The sequence below is a fragment of the Apus apus genome, chromosome 6 (assembly GCF_020740795.1).
Source record: "Apus apus isolate bApuApu2 chromosome 6, bApuApu2.pri.cur, whole genome shotgun sequence".
Taxonomy (NCBI): Eukaryota; Metazoa; Chordata; class Aves; order Apodiformes; family Apodidae; genus Apus; species Apus apus.
In genome coordinates this window covers 15,398,259-15,419,635 of record NC_067287.1, presented here as the reverse complement: position 1 = coordinate 15,419,635, position 21,377 = coordinate 15,398,259, and the positions used below count along the sequence as shown (strand labels likewise).

At 47.2% G+C, this 21,377-nt stretch overlaps 1 protein-coding gene across 1 annotated transcript in view; it reads left to right on the top strand.

Moving 5' to 3' along the window:
- MARCHF4 (membrane associated ring-CH-type finger 4) overlaps positions 1 to 21,377 on the top strand; it is a 91,666-nt gene that overhangs the window by 68,418 nt on the left and 1,871 nt on the right. Inside the window, exon 3 of the mRNA XM_051623876.1 lies at positions 3,486 to 3,678. Within this exon, the coding sequence (XP_051479836.1) occupies positions 3,486 to 3,678 (193 nt within the window). The remainder of the gene's footprint in view (positions 1 to 3,485; positions 3,679 to 21,377) is intronic.

The following is a 21,377-nucleotide window of genomic DNA, read 5'->3' as shown; positions in this document are numbered from 1 at the left end:
TAACCTTGCTAGAGCTTAAACTTTTGAGCTGGAGATGTGGAGCCAAAGGATTGTGTCTGCAGACAGGCATTCAGACAGAGAGCTCTGGGGGTTTCAGATGTGCCACTAAAAGTACTGCAGCATTGCTGAGAACTTCCCTTGCAGCTCTAGCAGTCACGGGTGATACTCTAAGGGCCGTTATGAAATCCGAAAGGCACAGGGCTGTGTCTGGGGTGGGCTCCTGAGGCCTCTGGCAGGGACATACCAGCCCCAGCTCCTGCAGCTGAAGTTCACCAGCACGTTCCACCTCTGAACAACCCTCAGACTCTTCTGTCTGTGCTCCCACTGGGTAACACACTTTATCCCCTGTCTCACCCCTTTTCTTCTCTCTGTGCAAAATGGAATTAAAAGATGAAAAATGACGACTCAGGTTATTGCTGGCTCAGGCTGGATGTGGGCTGCTCAACTGCAGTTCTCAGGGTTGCCAGAGAGGAAACACAACATTTATTACTTACTTTTTTTTTTTACTTTTTTTTTTTTTTCCTGGAAAATATTAAATTATTTTGCAAACTGGTTATTTTCTCTAGTGTTCGGCTCTGACCCATTTACCTCCTTGCCAGAGGGTAATCACACCCCGGTGCCACCTCCTGAACAGAGTCAGGACTGCTGCTGCGTGTGTCACTGTCACTTAGTGCCAGATGCCTGGGGAGAGTCTCCTACCCCTGGGCATGGCTGTCAGGCTCCAGCCTCTTCACTATAGCCGCAGGAAAAGTTCCTGGCAGCTGCTGCCAGCTGAGCAGCACCAGGCAGTGTCCCTGCCTGTGCTTCAACCTCTGTTCCCAACCAAAGGGAGCGGGGTTTGAAGCTTGCACTCAGGTGTCACTTCTCTATGCTCTGAACCACATCCCCCTGCACAGTGTGTTCAATACTGCACCCACGCCTCCCTGGCTCTGCAAAGCAGTAGTGCTAGTTGTACATAGCTCCCAGTTGTAGAAAACAGCTCCTTCTCCTTTTTCTGTCTCTAATTGCTACCTTGGAAAGACCTGTTGCCACCACAAGCCTTGCAGTGTGCCAGACAGATGGTGAGGAGCCAGTCCATTACCTCCTCGAGAGAGAGAAATGATGCAGAATGATTTGGCTGGCACAGGCACACCCAGGTCAGTGTGAGGGACCTACAGTGGAACCTTTGCGTGCAGCACCAGGCTGTGCACCAGGATCCTGCACCCCTGTCCCTGTGGCATTTGCCAGTTAGTGGAAGGGGAGATGATGTCTGGGATAAGCTGCAGGGTCAAAGTGCAACCCCACACACTTAACGAACTTTTCCCCAGCATGTTCCCCTACTCCTGCAGCTCTGAGTTGATGGCACTGGTTGTGGTCTTGTCCTGCATCTGCTTATAGTCTTGTTGAGGATGAAGCTGAAGAGCTCACGGAAGGGCAGCATAGCTCCTCTTCTCACCCTCAGAACCCAAATCTGGGGATGATGGGTACTGGGAGGTCTATCACTCCCTCTCAGGTGTGAGGTGGCCTCTGCTCTGTCCCATGAGGGAAGAGGAATCTCCTGTGGACTCCAGCACTCCTGTTGTGGCTGGCACCACCAAGCTCCCAGCCCTCAGAGGAGAGCAGTTTGCTGCCTCAGCTGGCTGAATTTGGTGGAGGTGTGGAGCAGGTCAGGCTGTAGAAGAATGAGAACGAGCTGTTTAAGAGGTCACTGAGTGTCTCCAGTACTTGGTGTTCACCTTTAGCTGGGCCAGCTGCTGGAGCAGATGGCAGGAGGTGACCTGGGTAAGCTAAGCAGAGTCCTGCCTTAGTGAGGAAGAGGTTCTCTTCTGTTCAGCAACTTCATGGCTATCTAGACTATGGCCAACTATGAAATAAGCTGGTACCACCCACCTCACTGATGCTGCACTTCCCTGACATATTTGAGGGCTGTCTGCCCTTGCAGGACATAATCCAAGGAGCAAGGCTAGCAGAGATAGACACTTCAGCTCACCTCTGAGCCAAGCCAGGCTATCTCCTTTCAGTTGCAACCTGCAGACCTCAGACTCAGGCTCAAGCTCTTGCCTGTTTCTCTTCAAAGGCAGCCCTTTGCAGGGGAGTGCATTTGGTTCAGGGTTTGGTCATTGGACCATAGCAATGCCATGTATACCTGTACCGGCACAAGTCACCTGTTGTCCTTCTTGTCTTCGTTCAGGGTTCAAAGTCCTCACTACCTCCCAAAAAACACTGGTTGCTCTTGGCTGGCCTGGGCATTAAAGAGGAACTCAGCAACTGAACTCCTTTCTTGTCCTACAAAAGGGTAGGGCAAGGCTTGGCAGGTGACCCTGCTGTCCCAGCACGTGTTTGACAAACGGGCAAGATGCTGAGGGCTCACCAGAGTTGCCTCCTCACAGGGACACTTAATTTGGGCTGAATCCAGGCTAAACATTTTCACTTCCTCTGAATCATCTGTACCTGCAGGAGGTTGAGCTATGCCTTTATTTATGCTTCTGCCAGTCCCACTGAGATGTCAAGGGCATGTATCTCACAGCTAAAGGTGGCCTATATACTTTGATGCCAGGGGAGACTGTCTTTCCCCAGCCTGTTTACATGTTTGATTTCTGATTTTCTGATTTGCAGGAGGGGCCATGGACCATGTTCCCAAGTCTTGTAAAAGAAAAAAAAAACTGCTCTTGGTTTTTACCAAGTTCTCTCAGCAGTATAAATCTGAGTAGGAAGGTTTTATTCTGGATGACATGGAGAAGTCCTGGCTTAGGATATTTATACTGTAGCTTATACAAAGTTATTTGACATAGTGAATGGGTCTGGGGGAGCTATTTCTGGTTTTTTTGCTTCTTCTGAGGAAGAAACATTGGCATTTACCTTGGAACTCAGCCTGAATGTGTCATCACCCAAAGGCACAGTGTCCTGACCACAGCAACTTGTGTTGTTTGTAACAAGTTTTGTGGGATGTGCGTTGCCACTGTGAGATCCTACCTAGTGCTGTGATCCTGTCAGATCTCACAAAGTGGCACAGAGCCAGCTCATGGGAGGCCTCTGAAGGAAAGCTTGGCTCTCTGAGACACTTATTCTCATGGTAGTAGGATGCCTGGCTGAGGATGCTGCTTGGCTTCCATTTGAGGTAACAACTGAATGCCTTGGAGGCCATCACAGCCTCACTGTCACGGGGATGTTACTTTTCATGTCTTGTCCCCCGTCCTTTCTGCCTCCCTTGGATCTCTGTGCCTTCCTGGTGAGATGCAGGATTCGTCCCCATTTCCTCTTCAGCAATGCTGCCAGGAAACATGGGGCCGTGCACTGTTGAACAACTGCTGTGCTACACCCCAGATGTGGACCAGGTAAAAACATCTATGTGTACAATGCACACATAAGTCACAGGCTCTCTCCAAGATCTCCAAAACCACCACAATGATGTAAAACAGTGATGTGCCCCATGTAACTAATCTTTTCTCTTCTTCCTTCCTCCCTCCCTCTTGTCCCCTCTCCTCTTCCCATTGCCCCCCTTGCAGTGGCAGGCCATCTCTCTGACAGTCATTGAGAAGGTTCAGATAGCAGCGGCCATCCTGGGTTCCCTCTTCCTCATCGCCAGTATCTCGTGGCTCATCTGGTCGACTTTCAGTCCTTCGGCCAAATGGCAGCGCCAGGACCTGCTCTTCCAGATCTGCTATGGAATGTATGGCTTCATGGACATTGTCTGTATAGGTGGGTGATCATATCTCATGGTACAGCTAAGGTCGCCTGCCCCCTCGCGCATGGGGAGGAGTGGGAGACAGCATGGAGAGCTGTTGGTACAGCTCAGCTGGTTGAGCCTCCCCAGCTTTTCCTCCTCCTGGCTTTTGTGGCACCTTTTCCACAGTCTTCTCTGCTTGTCCTGACAGCCCCAGAGTGTCTTCTTAGCTGGGCTGGCAGAGGGACCTGTGGGGACCCCAGAGAGAAACAATCTCTCTTCAGAGCAAGAAGAGGGTGGGGATGACTGGAGGAGGCCGGGGAGGGTGAGGCTTTTGAGAAACTCCTTTCTTTTTGGAATAGCTGATTTAGAGACAGCCCCGTGGTTGGATAGGGCAAAGTCTCTCCACGTGCAACTCCTTTGCTTCCCAGCCCAGTCTCTCTGCCAAGCAGGGGTGACTGCTTCTTCTTTGGCCCACTGTGGAGCTACAAGTCCCAACAAGCCCAGATCATGGCCTCGTCAGGTTGCTGGTATAGAGCAGCTCTGAGGATGAAGTTGCTCCACACTGAGCAAGCCCAGCCAGCAAAGCAGATGCTGGTGGCCTGGCCTCTCTCCTCTCCCTGAGAGCAGGAGCTGTAGTCCCAGTGCAGATCTGCAGGATGGGGGAACATAGCTGATGATACCCAAGTGCAGAGGCACTCACCATCCAGGCCCTTGAAAGAGCATTTGTTGCCAAAACAGTCCAGTGAATGCCAGCCACCTCCCAAGGTGCTCCTGAGCAATGTTCACCCAAGCACAGACCACCAGAGATACTGTAAGTTCAAGTGACCCTGCCAGGAAGCAAAGAGGGTCCCAGAGAGCTCCCCATGTCTGTGTCCTTCCATCATTGGTATAAAGGCAAAAAGAGCATCCCAGAAGCTCGGTTGGACAAGGCAGTCCTCTTGAGTTGGTGAATTTGTGTTTGTGTGGGAAGGGCCACTCCAGAGGGAAGGAGCAAAGGCCCCAGTTCAGCCCTCAGGAGAAGCAGGACAGATTGTATCGTAGAGCAGCAGTTGGTGGAATCAGAGTACAGAAGTAAAACAAACCCAGCAGCAGTGATAGGTCTGGACCACACACCTTGGTATCCGGGTTCAAATGTCTCTTGGCTTCAGCATCTTTCCCACACAGGACTTGCGTCTGGTGAGGACAGTTCTTCCCACTGTTGCCACCACTGTGCTGATGAGATGTGAGCTTGAGATGTGAGCTTGGTCTGTAGAGATATCCTGCTCCTTCATGAGATGCTCATGGAGCTACCACGTGCATCTTGGCACAATAGCCACTGGTGATATCCTCTTGCTGGTGGAATTAGGAGTGGTACAAAATATCCCTAGGTGTGTGTGGTGTACATTTGTGTCACCTTGTTGGCAGAGGACAGAAGTGGAGAACTCTGGCCTGGGCAGACATCAGTAACATGATTAACTGGCTTTGATAAAGCTTCAGGAGCTGAGGGGAACTGATTAGCTCATCTGTCAATAGAAGATAAATCTCCCACATGGCAGTGAACAAACCATGCCAGCCATGAACTGAAGGGGAGCTGGGCAGACAGATTCAGATTTGACATTATTTTTCTTTCTTATCATTTTTTTTTTAAGATTTTGGCCTCTATTTCTCTTTTCCACCTTCTCTCAGTGGAAATAAAAGCCCCTTTGCATCTCCACTCATGTCACCATTAAAGCTTAATGCTCTAAGCTGGGAGCTTGATTTTTTTCAGCCAAAGAGCAAGTGGCCATCCTGTTCCCAGGAACATTTCAGAGTCGTGGGCAGCGCCTTGTCTCACAGTCCTCCCTGTGCAGCTGGCAGTCCTGGTGGGCCAGGAATGCTGGCTTTCCCACAAACTCAAAAAGCAAGTGGGAAGCATTACAGCTGCAGTGAGTTAACATGTCTGTATATGGCTTCTCTTGCCCAGCGCATCAGAGGCTCCCCAGAGATGGCTCCACTTGTGCTGTGTGCAGCATGTCTGCCTGTGCTGCCAGGCAGCCCACCCATGCTCGACCAGAAGAGGTGATGTTCTGGACCATGTGAGCCTTTGTCTGCATTTCCCTAGAAAAGCTCCTATGTGCATGCAGCCAGCCCCTGCCCCTGCCATGCTCCAGTGTAAAACTTGCTTGTACTGTACATCAATACCCTTTGCAATCCCAGCTGCTGCTGCTGCTGCTGCTGCTGCTGGGTCTGCAGTGGAGGGGAAGGGAGCTCTGAGCAGTGCTAGCTGAGATCTGGTGTTCACTCTCCTTCCCACCTCCTCCTCTTCTTTCTCTGCCCAGGTTGAACCAAGTGACAAATGAGATGTTCAGAGGGAGCTGTGACTCCTGGCTGTCGATGCAGGCAGGTCACTGCTCTGCATGACTTCTCTCTAGCTGTGCTGATTTCAGGGGGCTGCACAAGCACTAGCCAAAATGCTGGTCTGTCCCGTGGAGAGGACAGGCCAGGTCAGGTCAGCAGGAGGGGCTGACCAAAGGGAACTCCGTGACTGGGTTTAATACCTCATTCGTTATAGCTTTGCTCAACTGTGATGGATGCAGCAATGCCAACTCCCTAGAAGACTCGCAGTGAGTTCCTCACTGTGGAACAGTTATTCTCCCTCTTTTTATCCTTCTCCCAAACCTTGCAGCCTGGCGCAGTGTCTTTGATCACAGCCGGACAAAGCCGGCTCCGGAGATTCAGAGTTCTGGTCCTGACTGCCAGGGTGGCTCAAAGCCTCCTGTTACTCCTCCCTGTGCTTTAGTTCCACTTCTGCAAGTTCAGGATAAAGCTTCTCATGGATAATTGCAGTGACAACAGTTCTTGAAATACCAGGGTGCTGTCTGTGCATTTTGGTGTCTCCTCCTCTGCAGTCCAGACCTTTTCCCCTTTTGCTTTCCAATCTGTGGGTGGGTAGGAAAGATTTAGGAACTAAGAAATGCTCAGCTATGGGGAAAGAGCAGGACATTAAGTGCATTCAGTTCTACCATGCTTGGTTTTTTCAGCTAATGTAACACATACGTTGTGTTTGGGCAGCCTTTGAGCAGCAGAATGTTATTCAGTAGGCCCTACATTAATTGTAAGAATTCCAGTTGTTCCTTCCCTCAGTTTGACCCCAAGTTTTGAGTTCACTGGCAGAGGAGCAGAGGTTTAAAAGACAAGGAATTTACTAAAGCACAGATCCTCTGTAGTTGCTGCCAGTTCCCACTTCAGTAGTTCTTGCATATCTCATGTCCACTGAGTAACCAGTGACATCTGTCCAGGAGGCCAGCTTACACAGGCCGTCACTGGAGGTGCTCAGCAGGTCACTTCCTCTGGGACTGCAGAGTTTCAAAGCTGGAGAAGACACCAAATCTGCAGAGATCCTGACTATCACCAGACAGGGAATATGCACCTAGTCAGCAACTGCTCAGCTGTTTTGTGTGATCTCTCTACCAAGTCATTCAGGGATTTCAGGTAGCAATATGCCCAGACAGACATATTTGTGGCAATTTGCATGGACAAGCCCACGGCAGCACTGGTCTTTCCAATGTGGAGTCAAAGGTGAGGGCATGAGTGCTCACTTGCACGTGTAGCTCCCTGAGCACAGATTGTTGTTATGTTCACTTGAGCTGTGCTTGATCTGAAACAGTCAGGTCATCTCCAAGCTGAGCTCTCAAAATATGACTGTTAACTCAGAGCCATGCATCAAAATCCAGAGGTCTTGGGTTTGACCCTCAGCCACTCACATTCAATAACACACTAGTTTTCTTTGGACTTTTCCAGATCCTAGCATGCTCCACAAAAACAGCTGTAAAGAACAGACGTAATTTGCTACCCCTACACTCACCATAGAAACAAAATCACAACCAAAGTAAAATGAATCTGCTCCTCATGACCAGCAGGACAGATGGTCTGGCCCCAAGTACCACAGGCTATGCTCATCTGGTCGAGATGTGCAGGATGGTCTTTCAGCATCTTCTCCCCCTTACTCTCAGACATGTAACAGGAGGGCAGGAAGCACTGGAAAGGATTAGTTGGGATTCTGTGGGAGTCTCCAATACTGGATTTTTTTTTTTAAGAACCTGTTGGAAAACATATGTCAAGAACAGGTTGTGGAGAGATGATCCCAGTTTGTGCAGGAGGAAGAGACTAAATGTTTCTTGATATTCAGCCAGTCACAGTGTCTTTGATTCTGATCTCTTTCTCTTTCATGTGCACTTCCTCTGGTCATATCTGTAGGACAGATATGAGAGTTGGATTAAACTGGCAATGGTGCCAGCACAGGTATTGCTCTGCTATGAAGCCATCTACAACATAGACATTTAAGATCAGCATCTAGGAAGTGAATGAAAAGTGAGATGGGGTCTGTTCATCTGATTGATTAACTTCTCTCTCCATGGGTCCATGAGAGGTAAATCCAGAAAACTGGCATAGAGAGGGATTAGCAGAAATGTGGTTATCAAAATGCAGAGATAAATGGAATCTCGACAGGCCTGAGTTACTGAGTAGGGAGAGTAGCAGCTTAGAGCTGTAAATCCTGAGAGACACCTGCCTGTTAATTAAATGACAGTGCTTGGAGGGGGAAGGAGGACTTTGCCTTTCTCTCTGTTAAGGTGCAATTTGGGAAAGTCAGCATTTATAGATTAAGGTGTCATTTGGGGTCAGGAGGAGGGGAAACCATCACCTGTGAAACAAGGAGGAACTCTGCCAGCTAATGAGAGCCCGGGGGCGTCCCTGTGGTTGGCAGGATAGGGGGCTTAACCCCAGCAATGCAAAAGCAATCCCATCTGCCTCTCCTGGGAGCACTGTCTGGTAAGGACTGTTGCTTCATCTGTGCCCACCCAGTCCTTGCTCTCTGACTCACCCTGCCTTGGTGATGACAGCCCTGCACTTTCACATGCACTAAATCCTCATGCTCTTTGAAGCTTTTCCCTTGCCTTCCTTGGCAGCCAGTCCCTGAGGGTATTTGCCTTCACAACAGTAACTGCACTGCAGCTCAACAGCACAAGAGACAGGCAAAGCAGAACCATTCATCCTGCAAACGATTTTTGTTGGCACACTATGGCAATCCATTACAGATCAGGAAGTGTGTGCCCACTGTTTTTAATCCCAGCTGCCAGCAGGAATAATCAAAAGCATCCAGCACGTCTGATGGCATCTCAGCACAGCCGTAGGTTATAACATAAGGAATCAATAGCCAATTAAAACTGATCCACAGCATTTGATCTTTCATAGTGCAATGAGAGCAGTAATTAATGGATCTTCCTTGAGACACTCACAATTCAAACTTCCTGCCAAGACTAATGTGGTTTTGTTTTAAATGAGCTTTGTTTCCTAGAGGAAATGCCAGGCTGGGGTAGCCTCAGGGTGTTTTCTAGCCAGGTCACTTGGGCTCTCAACATTCCAATGATTTAGGAGTTGACAAAACAAAATAAAGACAACCTGAGAAATTAAGGGGTCTTCAGGGTCTTCATCTCTATTGATCTGATTTTCAAAAGGAAAGCAGATGTTTTCAACCAGGTCTGCATAGTCCTCCAAGGTACAAAGAAGGAAGAATTGCTACAGCAAGTAGGGAAGTAGTTCTGGAAAAGCACCAAGCCCATGTGTTGGCTCAATGACACTCTAAAGCCAGAGCACAAGGCAGAGTTTCAGCAGATGTCTGCAGAGGAGAAACTTGAGACCAACCCACTCAGCAAATGTGTGTGGGATCAACACACCTGGAAGACACCCATGAGAGTATGCACAAGTCTTCTGTGCCCTTCAGCTTAATGCACTGCTTGCCACACTTCTTGCACTTCTTGCCCAATTTGCAAGAAAACTGGAGCTACTGGGAGCTAACTGGAGTGACCAGATCCGGACCCTATCAGGCAGTTGGGATAAAGTCAGGCAGCCAGTTCCCTTCTTTTGCACTGTGAATCCTGGTTTGCATACATTCAGCCACAACATGAATGCTCGGAAAATCAATGAGTAATCAAGGGGGAGTGTGGGGACAGGAACAGTGCCCAGAAGGCAATTTGTGGGGTTCTCAATCCAGCGGGGCAGGGACTGTCCCTGGAGAGCTGTCACTGAGGGCCCCATACCTGGGCCAGCAGCAGGAGCAGCGACACTGCTCAGCTGAGCTGCCAGCTGACTGCTTGGCCACCCTCCAGGAACAGCGGATGCTCGGCAAAGACGAGACATGTCACCCCTCTGTTCCTGAAAGATGGGACCTATTTTTATCTAATGCTGCATTGATTATTCAATAAGAGAGCAGAGTGGACCAGCTGGTGTGTGTGCATGTGTGCTGCTTTCACCAGCGGGCATTTCTGCAGAGGCTCAATGTGCCTGCTGAACTCCAGTGCAGCACCAGCAGCTCCCTGCAGAACAAGCACATCACTGCTGAGCAAAGAGCCACGGGGTTTGGACCTGGCTCTGGACCCCCTCCCTTTTTGCAGGGATGGAGCTTCACTTCCAGCAGTCGGGGCAGCACCTGGCCTTTCACACTTGTCCTTTCAACTCCACAGTCCTTCACCACAACCATCTCTGTACAGTTTCCCACTATTGCAACAGGGCTCCAGTGATATATTTTGTCATGAATAACCATGTGGTGCTCTCTGCTCCAGTGGATCAATGTGTTCAGCATTTAATGAGGCCAATATAATTAACAGTTTTTGAGGGGAAAAAGAAATCCTTTTGCTTTGTGAACTGCATCTGATACATTGGAGGGTGATACATTATAATCAGAACAGTGCTTCCCTTTCATTAACCCTCATGTTGAAGTCAAGTGCCTGGTGTCCCTGGGTTAAGTTCCCATCCGTGGGCAGAGGCAGAAGCATTCACCTGCCTGTCACAGCTTCTACATTATGGCAGGAGATTCCCTCTTAGGCAGCTGGTGGGATCTCCCACACCAGCTGCATAAACTGTTCTATCTAGTAAAGGATGGAGTAAGTCCTCAGCTCTGTGCCAGGCTGTGTTTTCCAGCTGCCTTCTTGCCCATTGCTCCTCCTGCTACAGCCTTCATCCTTGCAAACACATTACTCCTGGAGGTTGGGAGCCTGTGGTCAATGGTATGCTGGTTTGGCTGTAGCAAGAGAAGTCTACTCAGTAGTCAAAGATGAGGCTGCAGGGGGTATCATTCTCCGTGCACAGTGGGTGAAGCTGCTTCTGCAGCTCTGTAGGGAGCCAGAAGCAGAGATAAGAAGAGATTAACATGAAGCCACATTAATCCAGCTCTGGGATTGCTTCTTAAAGTAGTGACTGATAGGTTCTTCACCTGGAGGCATGGCTGCTTACCAACAGAGCCATCTTTCAGACCCAGATACAACAGCCTGTAAGCAAGAATATTGCAAAAAGGCCCATGGGCTAAGTTGCTAAAATTAAACTGATACATTTATTCTGCCTGGAAGTAACTCCCTGAAGTAGCTCTTTTCTTCCTGAACCAAGACCTACCAGTGACAACCACAGCCTAAGTCCCTCTGCTCATGGTAGAGATGGATCTACAATACCCATACAACCATGCACTGTTTGGCAGAAGTTGTTCAATAAGATTAAGTAACTCCAGGAATCCTCTGCCCAGTTGTCCAGCCAGCACTTCACCTTCTTGAAAGAGCTTCAGTCAGCAAACAAACCCCCAGCAATGACATTCAGGCAGGGCCAGTGTAGAGTGGGCAGTCATCACTACCTGCTGAATGCTGAGAAGCTTGAAAAGCGAAAAGTCCAGGCATCTACTGTGCCAGGTGGGACAATTCACTCTGCTCAGCCACAGCCACATCAAGGACCTTTCTGTGTTCTACAAGAATTACAGAATCACAGAACTATTCAGGTTGGAAAAGACCTTTGGGATCACCAAGACCAACCATCATCCCTACACTACAAAGTTCTCCCCTAAACCATATCCACCAATAATACAAGGCTCTTCTCCAGACTTTTGCTGAAGCCTTAGCCACTCTCAGTGCCTTTCACTGCATTCATTCTTGTCAGCTCAGCATTGATGAATGCCATAGGTATGTATGAACCCTTGCCTGCCCCTGTCAGCCCGTGTCAGCATTCATTCAGCTGAGTATCCCAGCCCCTAAAGGTTTTCAGCTCTGGTGGAAGAAAGTCATACACACAGAGCAGGAAGGCAAAAGTTTTGCCCTTCTAGAGATACCAGCTAGTAACAGATCAGACATGATAGTCCCTTGTCCTCTTGGCTCCTACCACCTTCCTTAATTTTGAATAGTGCCTCTGAAGGTCTTTGCAGGGGAGAGGATGGGGTGAGACCTCTGGGGATACTGGTGGGGAGCAGGGAGCAGAGGCTGCAGCACTTGAGGTGGAAGGATCCTGGAAATCTCACAGAAATCCTAGGATCTGCAATGAAAGATTTTGTCATGGTTGTTGAGGACAAAGCAGCCAAACACAGGCTGCACCATGGTGCAACAAAAGGTTGGCCAAAGAGCATTATGAGTACCTTCCGCCTCATATCCTTGGACTGCCTTCCTACATGGCAGAGGGGAAAGGTAACCAGCCACATTTCACTCCAACAAGAGGGGGGAAGCAATGATAATCCACACACTGACCTGCAACTTCAGAGGCACTCCCAGGTCCATTCAGGTTAACCTGGGTGCTCTATATTACCCTGGGGGATGATACTCTGTTAAGGGAGACCTATTCTTACCTTTATGTGAGTTTTTATAACTGGTCCCTACCCCTCTTAGTTAAAGAGTGGTCGGGTAGCTGGAATAGTCTGGAGGGATTTGCCTCAGACACGACCGGCGTTCCTCAGAAAATGGAAAAACTGCAAAGTTATTCTCATTTTTTCTTACAGAATTTAGTTTGCTAATAAAAGCAGAGGGGGAGGCACTAGCTCTACCTTCAATAAGCAAATGTCATGTTTTGATCATTATTGAACAAAGCATTTTGATTTAACATTTAGAGATGACTGCTCATGCTGAGTATTTTAAATTCAGTGTCAGAATTAGAATGCAACATTTAAAAAAAAAAAAAATCAAGTCCTAATGAAGCATTCCCACCTGTCTTGAAAATATGGTTGTATGCTTCCATTCTGGGGGACAGGGTGACTTTTTTCAAGTCTGACTCCAAGCAAGTGGGAAGCTAGATTTCCAAACCCAACACAAAACAGAGCTGTTGTCCAGCTTTGCCTATATAAAAATGTTTCAGGAACGGCTGAGGATGCAGCGTGACTGAACAGGCAGAGCTTTGGTGGAAGGACCATTAGCTATAGGATGGAAAGGTTCAGGACACAGACCTGGAGAACTCACTGCTGTGGTGCAGATGCAGTGAAATGGAAGCCACATGCTTTTAGTTTCCTCACCATGAGTATCCACTTCTGTGGACTTTTGTCAGGGAATGTCTGGAAACAGAGACCCAGGGTCCAGGGTGTGCATTTGGCCAGTGCTCCATTTAATCCACTTTGAAATTATTTTCTATTCCCTTCTTTTAAAGATGTAGGAGTGTCTGCCATACAGATGAGTGGCTTTCACTTCTAGTGCACAAAGATGTGGGATGTTGTCCTCATCTCCAGTGGGAAAAAAATGCACCAAGACAGTCTATATAATCTTAGCTACAAAGCAAGGAGGGGAAACACTAAGAGAGCAAGGGGTGATATGGGTAATGCCTCCAAGCCCTATCCCTCCTATACTGACAGTGTGGATAGACTCTCAAGTGGGGAATGATGCTGGAGATGTATGATTCAGAAACTAGGCTGTTCTGCTGGTGGGGCTCCCAGTCTTTATTTATTTATTTGCTTTTTCAAAGAAGAGTCTCATTTATTGGCTCCTGCATAGCTAGAGACTGCCCTTTAATCCTCTGCTTTATTGCATACAGTGAATTAAATACCACAGGAGTACAAGAACCCTTAAGGGCACAACATCCATTTTGCTGTAGCTGTCCACAGCCAGCTGAGTTACAGGAGTGATTTTGTTTATGGTTTATCTGTTGCCTGAGTGAGGACTTACCTGAGTTTTATTCTACCTATTTTTGCTGTTATTTCTTGTCTTGGCTTTGTTTTTTTGGTCCCGGTTTCAATGCAGGATGTAAAAGTGCTAGTCTGGGCAGGAGAAAGTTGTGGTTGGTAGCTCCTCTGCTTACAGCTGAAAATGCTATGGACTTTCTAGGGCTGTGTGCAGTTCCCAGGGTCAGTGCAGCTCCTCTGTCACAGGTGATATCCTGCAGACACCTAATGCTGTTTTCCCATTGCAAACAAACCATGTGGGAGTGCTGAATGAAAAGGAATTTTGTGTCCCTTGGGCACCTTCTATCAGCTCCTCAATTTTGCTAGTCTTTCCTCATTTGGGGCCTTACTAGCTCAGCCCTACAGGGCCCGGTTCACATGTTGTAGAGGAATGTGAGGGTGGGCAGAGAACATGAATGAGGATGGCTGCCCTGGGATGAAGGCAGCACCTCACAAAGAAGCTGGGATCTGCCTGGCAGCCAAAAAAAATCTTCCAATGCTCCTACAACGTGCCCCCCAGCTTCCACCAGCTCCACAAGCCCTATGGCAGGCAGTCCTACCGATCTTCTCAGTACATCCCACTGAATAAAGCATTGCTCCTTCTCTGGCTACAAAATCCACATCTGTGGGATGGACTGCTCCTGCTTTCGAGGGAAAGCCATAGCATCTTGTGCACACAGAAATCCCTGAGTTACGTGAACTCATGACGTGTTGCAGTGCTGTGACCTGGAAAATGTCTCTTGCTGCAGAGCTCAGCAGCATCCTGCAAAATCACAGTGCTGCCCAAGGAAGAAACATTCCCAGATGTAACACCAAGAACTCCCATCAGTAACAAAAGAGCTGCCTCCTTTCCCTGCCGCACCCGATGTCCAGCCCCAGAATGACAAGTAGTGATGTCTGCCATGATCACTTGCCTGGTGGAACAGCAACCGTGGGGACCCTCTGAGATGCTGGTGTGCTGGATCCATCACCCACCCAACAGGGCTTTTGCTGAGTCTGGGGGCAGGTGTTGATGGCTGCAGAGAGCTTGAGGTGTAGGGTAACCATCCGCCCAGATGGGACCTGCTGCTCCTGCTACTCTGCCAGATGGAGTGGAGGAGGCAGGGAAGGAGAAGGGCTCTCGCTGCCTTTGTGGGGGGCCCTGGCCCACCTGGGGCTGAGGAAGCTTTGAGGCAGAGCCATCCTTGAACCCAAGCTTGCATGAGAGGAGAGAAGCTGTAATAACCACAAGGTTTGCCTGTTAGTCAGCAGGGGGGCCAGCCAGTTTGTGCTGCTAATGACCCAAAATAGAAGGGTCTATACCTCCATTAAATACCTCTGCAAGACAGCTGGGCAAAAGCTTTTCTGCATGCACTGATGGGGGCTTTGCACAGGCCATGGAGGTCTCACCCTTTGAGGGGCTCAGCTTCAGTTTTGCTGGAGTGGTGGCCCCTGTGGCCTGAAGAAAGCCAAGCACAGCATACACACTGGTGTGAAAGCTGCCTGCCAGCAGAGCCCCACCACAGCCAATGCACTTGAAGGGTGATGGGCAGAAGGAGTGTTTTGTCTTCCTCAGACTCATGGGCTCCATGATCACACACATCATCCAGTGGTCAACAGCACTCGGCAGGGTCCAGCCATGCAGCTGCGCCAGTTCTGCTGAGCTAAAACACAGCCCATCTTTGTACATATTTAATCAGTTCTTCAGATATATAAAAATGTGCATGGAGAATGATTCCTAAGAAAATGCCTGATTATAATCAGCTAAATATTTTTTCTACATGCTAAGCATTCACTTGAGCTGTAATCATTATGAATATATATTCAGTTTATGCTAATCGTCATTCAATACTGGACATTTCTCAGCTTGCACACCCTCCTTGTACAGTTTCAGTGTTATTCAGAGGAGACCTTTGCTAGATGGCTTGTGGACTGGAGACATCCTGCTTACTGGTCCAGTGTCTTGCAACTACCAGAGAAGTACCAGGTTATCCATGCCCTGGACTTTTTCTGGATGTAGGGTAGACTGTCCACTAAACTCTTGAAACATTTTGTGGATGAAATCTGAATTTGTATTTTGTAAAGCAGAGGCAACAGTTATGAAGGAGTCTATATTTCCTATTGGATTTCATCCGAAAGCAAAGAATCCCTGAAAATCTGTAGGTAGCAGTAGTTTGTATGAAAAGTGTGATGAAAGCATTCCTGAGCTGAAGAAAAGTATGATGTGAGGATAATGGACTCCAGAAAAGTAACAGCAGCAGCCTCAGGGAACCAGAGCAGGGAGTGTCTCTTGGGAAGGGAATCTGAAGGATAAAAGAGCTGCGAACAGCTCAGCTGCCAAAAGGGATGATACTAAAGGCACAACAGTAAACTGTGCCTGTGCAGGGGAGAGCTCAGAAGCGTGGGAAGAGAGCACTGAGGCTGCTGCATCAGGAGCTCTTTGAGGTCCCAAAATCAGAAGCTGCAATCACACAAAAGGCAGAAAGAAGAGTCTGCAACTAATGAGAAGTCTCTAGAAATGGCAGAGGCATGGGGAGCCCTCAGAGCCAAACCCAAGGACGGCCCTCCAGAGATAAAAAAGACAACAAGAAATGGGTCCATAAGCATATGGAGATTAAGAAGAACAAGACAAACCTCAGAACTCAAATAATATTTGATACAAAAAGGGCCAAAGAGTTAAATGTTGCCTTTGTTTCAGTCTTCAAAACTTAACTAAAATAATTTTAATGAGGAGAAAGGAGCCCAGGGCAGAATCAGAAAATAACAGACTCAAAAATACTCAAATGAGTTAGCTCTGTCCTTGTCAGTGTGTCCTAATGAACTTCAGAGGAAGCTGCAGAAGGACTCTCTGACCCGTGAGCACTTCATCATCAGGAACTTGATGGGAGGATGCAGGAGATGCCAGGCAGCTGGGGAGATGCAATCAAAGCATGTCACTTTAAATATAACCTGTGTCATTATAAAAGGTAGGAACTGAGGATGGAGGAAACAAAGGGCAAATCAGCTTAACTGATTAACAGAAAGATATTAGAATCATTTTTTAACTAACCAATTGATGAGCACAGGACTATAACCATATCTAATTTGGGATGGTAATTGTCCTAGTGGCTGAGGAGGAAGCAGTCAGTTTGATATGCCATGACTTGGGCAATGCTTTTGGTGCTTTGCCTTAAGATTCTCCTGAACAAAGCAGAGAAATGTGGTCTAGAATAAGTAACAACAACGTGGGTGTACAGCCAATTGAAAAACTGCTTTCTCAGTAGTTGTCAGAGGTGCACTGTAAACTGAAAAGACATTTCAAGTAGGACGGTTTCAGACTCTGCGCTCTTCAGTATTTTCATTAATGGCTTAGGTAATGAAATAGGAAGCACTGTTATAAAATTCACAGATGATACCAGGCTTGGAAAGGCTACAAACACTCTAGAGGATCAGATCAGCAATTGAAATTATGTTGGTAATTTGGAGAAATCAACAAGATGGAATTGAATAAAGAGAACTGCAAAGTGCTACCCTCTGGGAGGATAAATCAGAATCCCAAACACAGGTAGTCACACTGCTGAAGACAGCAATTCTGTGACATATCAGTTTATTTCATCAGGGTATTGAAAGGAAAGTGGGGTGTACAGTGCTGATTGTGCACCTCTCTGCTCTGGGGACTGCCCACTCCCGGGGCAGTTCACTTGCAGGAAAAAGGGGATGAAATAAAGAGGTTCTGGAGATGATCAGGAATGCTGAGAGGGAGGGCATTACCTAATTCCCCACCTGGTCAACTCCAGTGTTCACAGCTCCCCTTCCAAATCAGCCCAAGTACAGAGTCCCACTGGTGCCACAACGTAACCTTCCATTATGAATTTACCTCTCCCCACTCCCTGTTCCACCCTCCTCCCCACTGTCCACAGATCGTGGCTCTGAAGTCTTGAGTTTCAGCCCCTAGAGATGCCAGGTTATTTAAAGAAGTTGTCCTATTTAGCTGGAACTGCCCCTGCCACAATGCTAGGGGATGTCAGATACCAGGTGTCCCTTTCCCAGCCCCTAAGTGCAGAAGGTCCCTCTGGGTCTATTTTCCCAGTTTACCACCAAGGACCATCTTGCATCACAAATGAGGGATAAAGTACAGGGGATGGCACTGAAAAGCAGTATGGGTTGGAAGGTACCCAGTGACTCATCTCCCAGGTACTGCCAGGTACTTGTGAAGTTGGGGTGAGGCAGAGATTCATGGTTATTTGTAAAGCACTTTTTGAAGTGATCTCATGGGGACTGTGGGAATTTGGGAAGTGGTGGGGCAGCCTAATTTGAGTAAATGCAGTGTGCAGAGCCCATCAGATAAACATCACTCTTCTGGCTTTGTTTTCACACCCTCCTTTTGGCTGGAGGCGGGATGCTATGATAGACAGATACCTTTTCTGAACCAGTACAGCCACTTTCCTGCTCTTAGGTTAACATAAAAGGCAGCTAAGGATGGAGTATATAGGATGAGCTTAAGGCAAAGAGATAAGTGAGGGCTGAGCTGCTAGAGCTTTGGAAACAAAAGTGAGGGAATTTGAGATTGCCACAAAAGCTGAAAGGATTCATAGAAAGGGAAGGAAGGGTTTGTGTATGCAATGATGTAAACAGAGGGAAAGCCTAAGAATGCAAGTGTTACCTCCCAGGGGAATTGGCTTGCTTTGGCATGAGCCACCACTGCTGTGGATACAAACGTTGTGCTTTGATCACAGCTGCCATAATCTTCCCCTGACAATGAAGGCAACAGAAACAGGCTAAATCATGGCAGCTTTCTGGCTGAGGTGAAACTGCATTTGTAAAGGAAATTGAAGAGGAAAGTGCTGCTGAAGGTGAAAACAAGAGGTGAAAGCTCAGGTGGCAGGACAAGGTCTTTATGAGAAGCAGGGTGGAGTGGCTGGAATGAACTGTGACTTCCTCCTGTGGATAGTGAGTGACAGCTGTGAGTGACAGTGCAGGGACATTCCACTCACTGTCAGGACAAGCCTTGTTTTGGTTGTTTCTTGACTGGCAAACAGGAGAAACAGCTCCTGCCCCAAGAACTTTCCTGTCTCTTTCAAGAAAATGCATGGCAAGTGTTGGAATAAGAGGAAGGTTAGAGGCTGAGAGTCTTGCTTGCACTTCATGGCAGAGGCTGACTGTGGAGAAGGTGACTGCTTGTCATTTCTGGGAATCTATAGCAAAAAAGGCAGATATATGGATTGAGCGAACACAGTGAAGAGATCAATACAGTTCCCTGCACATATTCTTCCAGATTCAGCCTGTGTTAATTTGGAGCCCTGCTCTAGGTTAGCCCTGCCATGTTAGCTCGGAGATTCTGTGTCTTGTCCTAGGAACAGCACAGCCACATCCATGTGGCAATGCAAGCCACATTAGAAATATTTTTTTTTTTTGAGACATTGCTGTCAGATTAATGACCCCAACACATAATCTGTGCTGTCTCCAGCTCCAGAGCCAACTGGCAGATCTTTTCATGGCACAAGCCAGTGCAAGTAGGAATGTCTAAGACTGTCAGAATGGCCAAGGCTCTATCTAGCCAGCTGGTCTGTATCCATCAATGGCCACAAACAGACTTAAGAGTGAAATAAGAACAAGACAAGTGTATTTTATAGTTACCCTGAATACTTCTTCCAGCACTCAAAAATTTTCATTTCAAGGAATTCCTTCTGATGCCCAGCCAGGTCTATACAAAAGAAAACAGGAATAAGAACAGCACATCTTCAGTGCCCACATATCATAGGAGTTGCATTTCACCAACAACACAAACAAAGGATTTCATGGACCAGGCAATAATCTGAACCAATACTTTTTGCATTAAAGTCACTGAGATTTTCCTTCAGAAGAAGATGGTTTTCACAGAGGATCCATTGAGAACAGATTTTATGAAGCAGAAGAAGGTGAGATAACCTTGGGAGGAGAGGAAAAGGACCAGGCAGCTACCAGAATCCAGCTGAAATTCTCATATAGGCATTTATCCATTGAAATGAGAGAAATGCACAAAGAGAGAAGTTCACACAAACCTTCTGTCTTCCCCACATAAAAAGGATTTGGCTTATGGAATAAGTGCTTCTAGCTGGACACTTCTAATTGAATACAGTTCTTCCTGAAGGATTTCCCACTTAAGTCTGGCCTTTAATTGGAAAGTTTCACCACTGTAAACAAGAATGATCCTCGAGGGATGGGTGTTTCTAGCACGGGACACACAGAGCTGAACATAGGATTTCCAATCCTAATTTATCTCAGGCAGACAAAATTTGCTTCAATGGGAGCATTAAGTGTCTGGCAGCTTGATATAAACTGATGGACTCCTGCTTACTCTTGGCATTTACTCTTGCAAATGAATTGCTGTTACTTCCGCCTCCCTGCCCACCCCTCCACTTGGTTCCTTTTTAATTTTACAGCTTCCTGAGCTTGACACTGGGAAATCAATAAGTAATTTAGAGCCCAGTAAATACAGAGGAAAACAAGTTATTTTGTACTTTTATAAATATTTGGAAACCAAAATTATCTAAGAAAACAGGTGCTCAGTTGACACAGCAACCCATCCATCAGCATCACATAGTTAATTGCGTAAGATCATAAACATTTATAATTAGAAGGCAAACAAACAAGAATTTTATAAACAGCCCTCTTGAATCAGGCTGTGTATTAAATATTTGTGATAAGGTAATTAAGAATAGATTTACAATCCCAGCTCAGTGTTTAATACTTCAGAGAATAGATTTGATTCTGTGGAGAATGTTCCACAGCCAAGAAGGAAACATTAGATTTTGGCTTTTTTTATCCCAGGCTTAAAGTGGTCTCAGGGAAACATTGGCTCTGTCATTGATCAGAGCGGAATTTCATTCATTACAGTTCAGACAGCTCATTTAAATATATGTCTAATGTCCCTTGTCATGGGCTGATCCACTTCAGACCTGCTTCAAAGCTCACATCTCCTTGGCTGGATCTGCAGGCTTTTCCTAAGTCCTGTTTTTTATGTTTGATGCTTTGATCAGAAGATGCCTGAATTCTCAACTGCGTTTCAAAGTAGGGAGGAAAAAACACGTTTTTCACTTAGGACATCATGGTATTTGGTTATGAAAAGCCAGCATCACTACAGGGTTCCAGCTGTGCAATCTCACTGGTATGGTAACCTGAGTAAAGAGGTCGCCTGTACTGTAGTGACCAATGCCACTCCCTGTCCCAAAACAGCCAGATTTGAATACTTAAATGGTCTCATACTAATACTTCCACAGCCAGTGAGCAGGCTCAGCACCCCATTACGATGAATGTAAGAAGCTATTGCCCTGAAGCTGTTCTGTGATCAAGTCAGCAGGGCTTCTAGTTATGCTCAAAACCAGAGAGGCTAGAAAATCCGTCTATACTGAAGCTAGACTTTAAATTCTATAAAAACAAATGCAGACCCTAAGAAACCAAGTGGCTGCATCCCATCAGTGAGTAATGGGGAGGTCTGCCCAAAGGGTAGGATGACCTTCAGATGTTTTGGTTTTTGGTATACACAGATTTAGTCCAATAATGGCCTGTCATCAGAATCTAGAACAGTCTGGAAAAGCTGGGTGGAGGGCAAAGGTCTAGCATTTATTTCATCAGGGACAGCAGTAAACCACTTTATTTTGTGGTGACCATCATCTCTCCCCGCACAATGCTGGTCAAGGTAACCTACTCGTTTCAGTATGATTTTGCTTCTTACTTCTTGTGGGCCTTTTGTTCTTTGCCCTGTATTAATATGTTTGCAACAGGTAGAGAAGAGAGCTACTCTTCCTAGAAACGGTTCTGATAATCTTGATCCTGACCAAGAATGGTGAAGCTGTTATTATTAAAAACAATGAAGCTACCCATGTG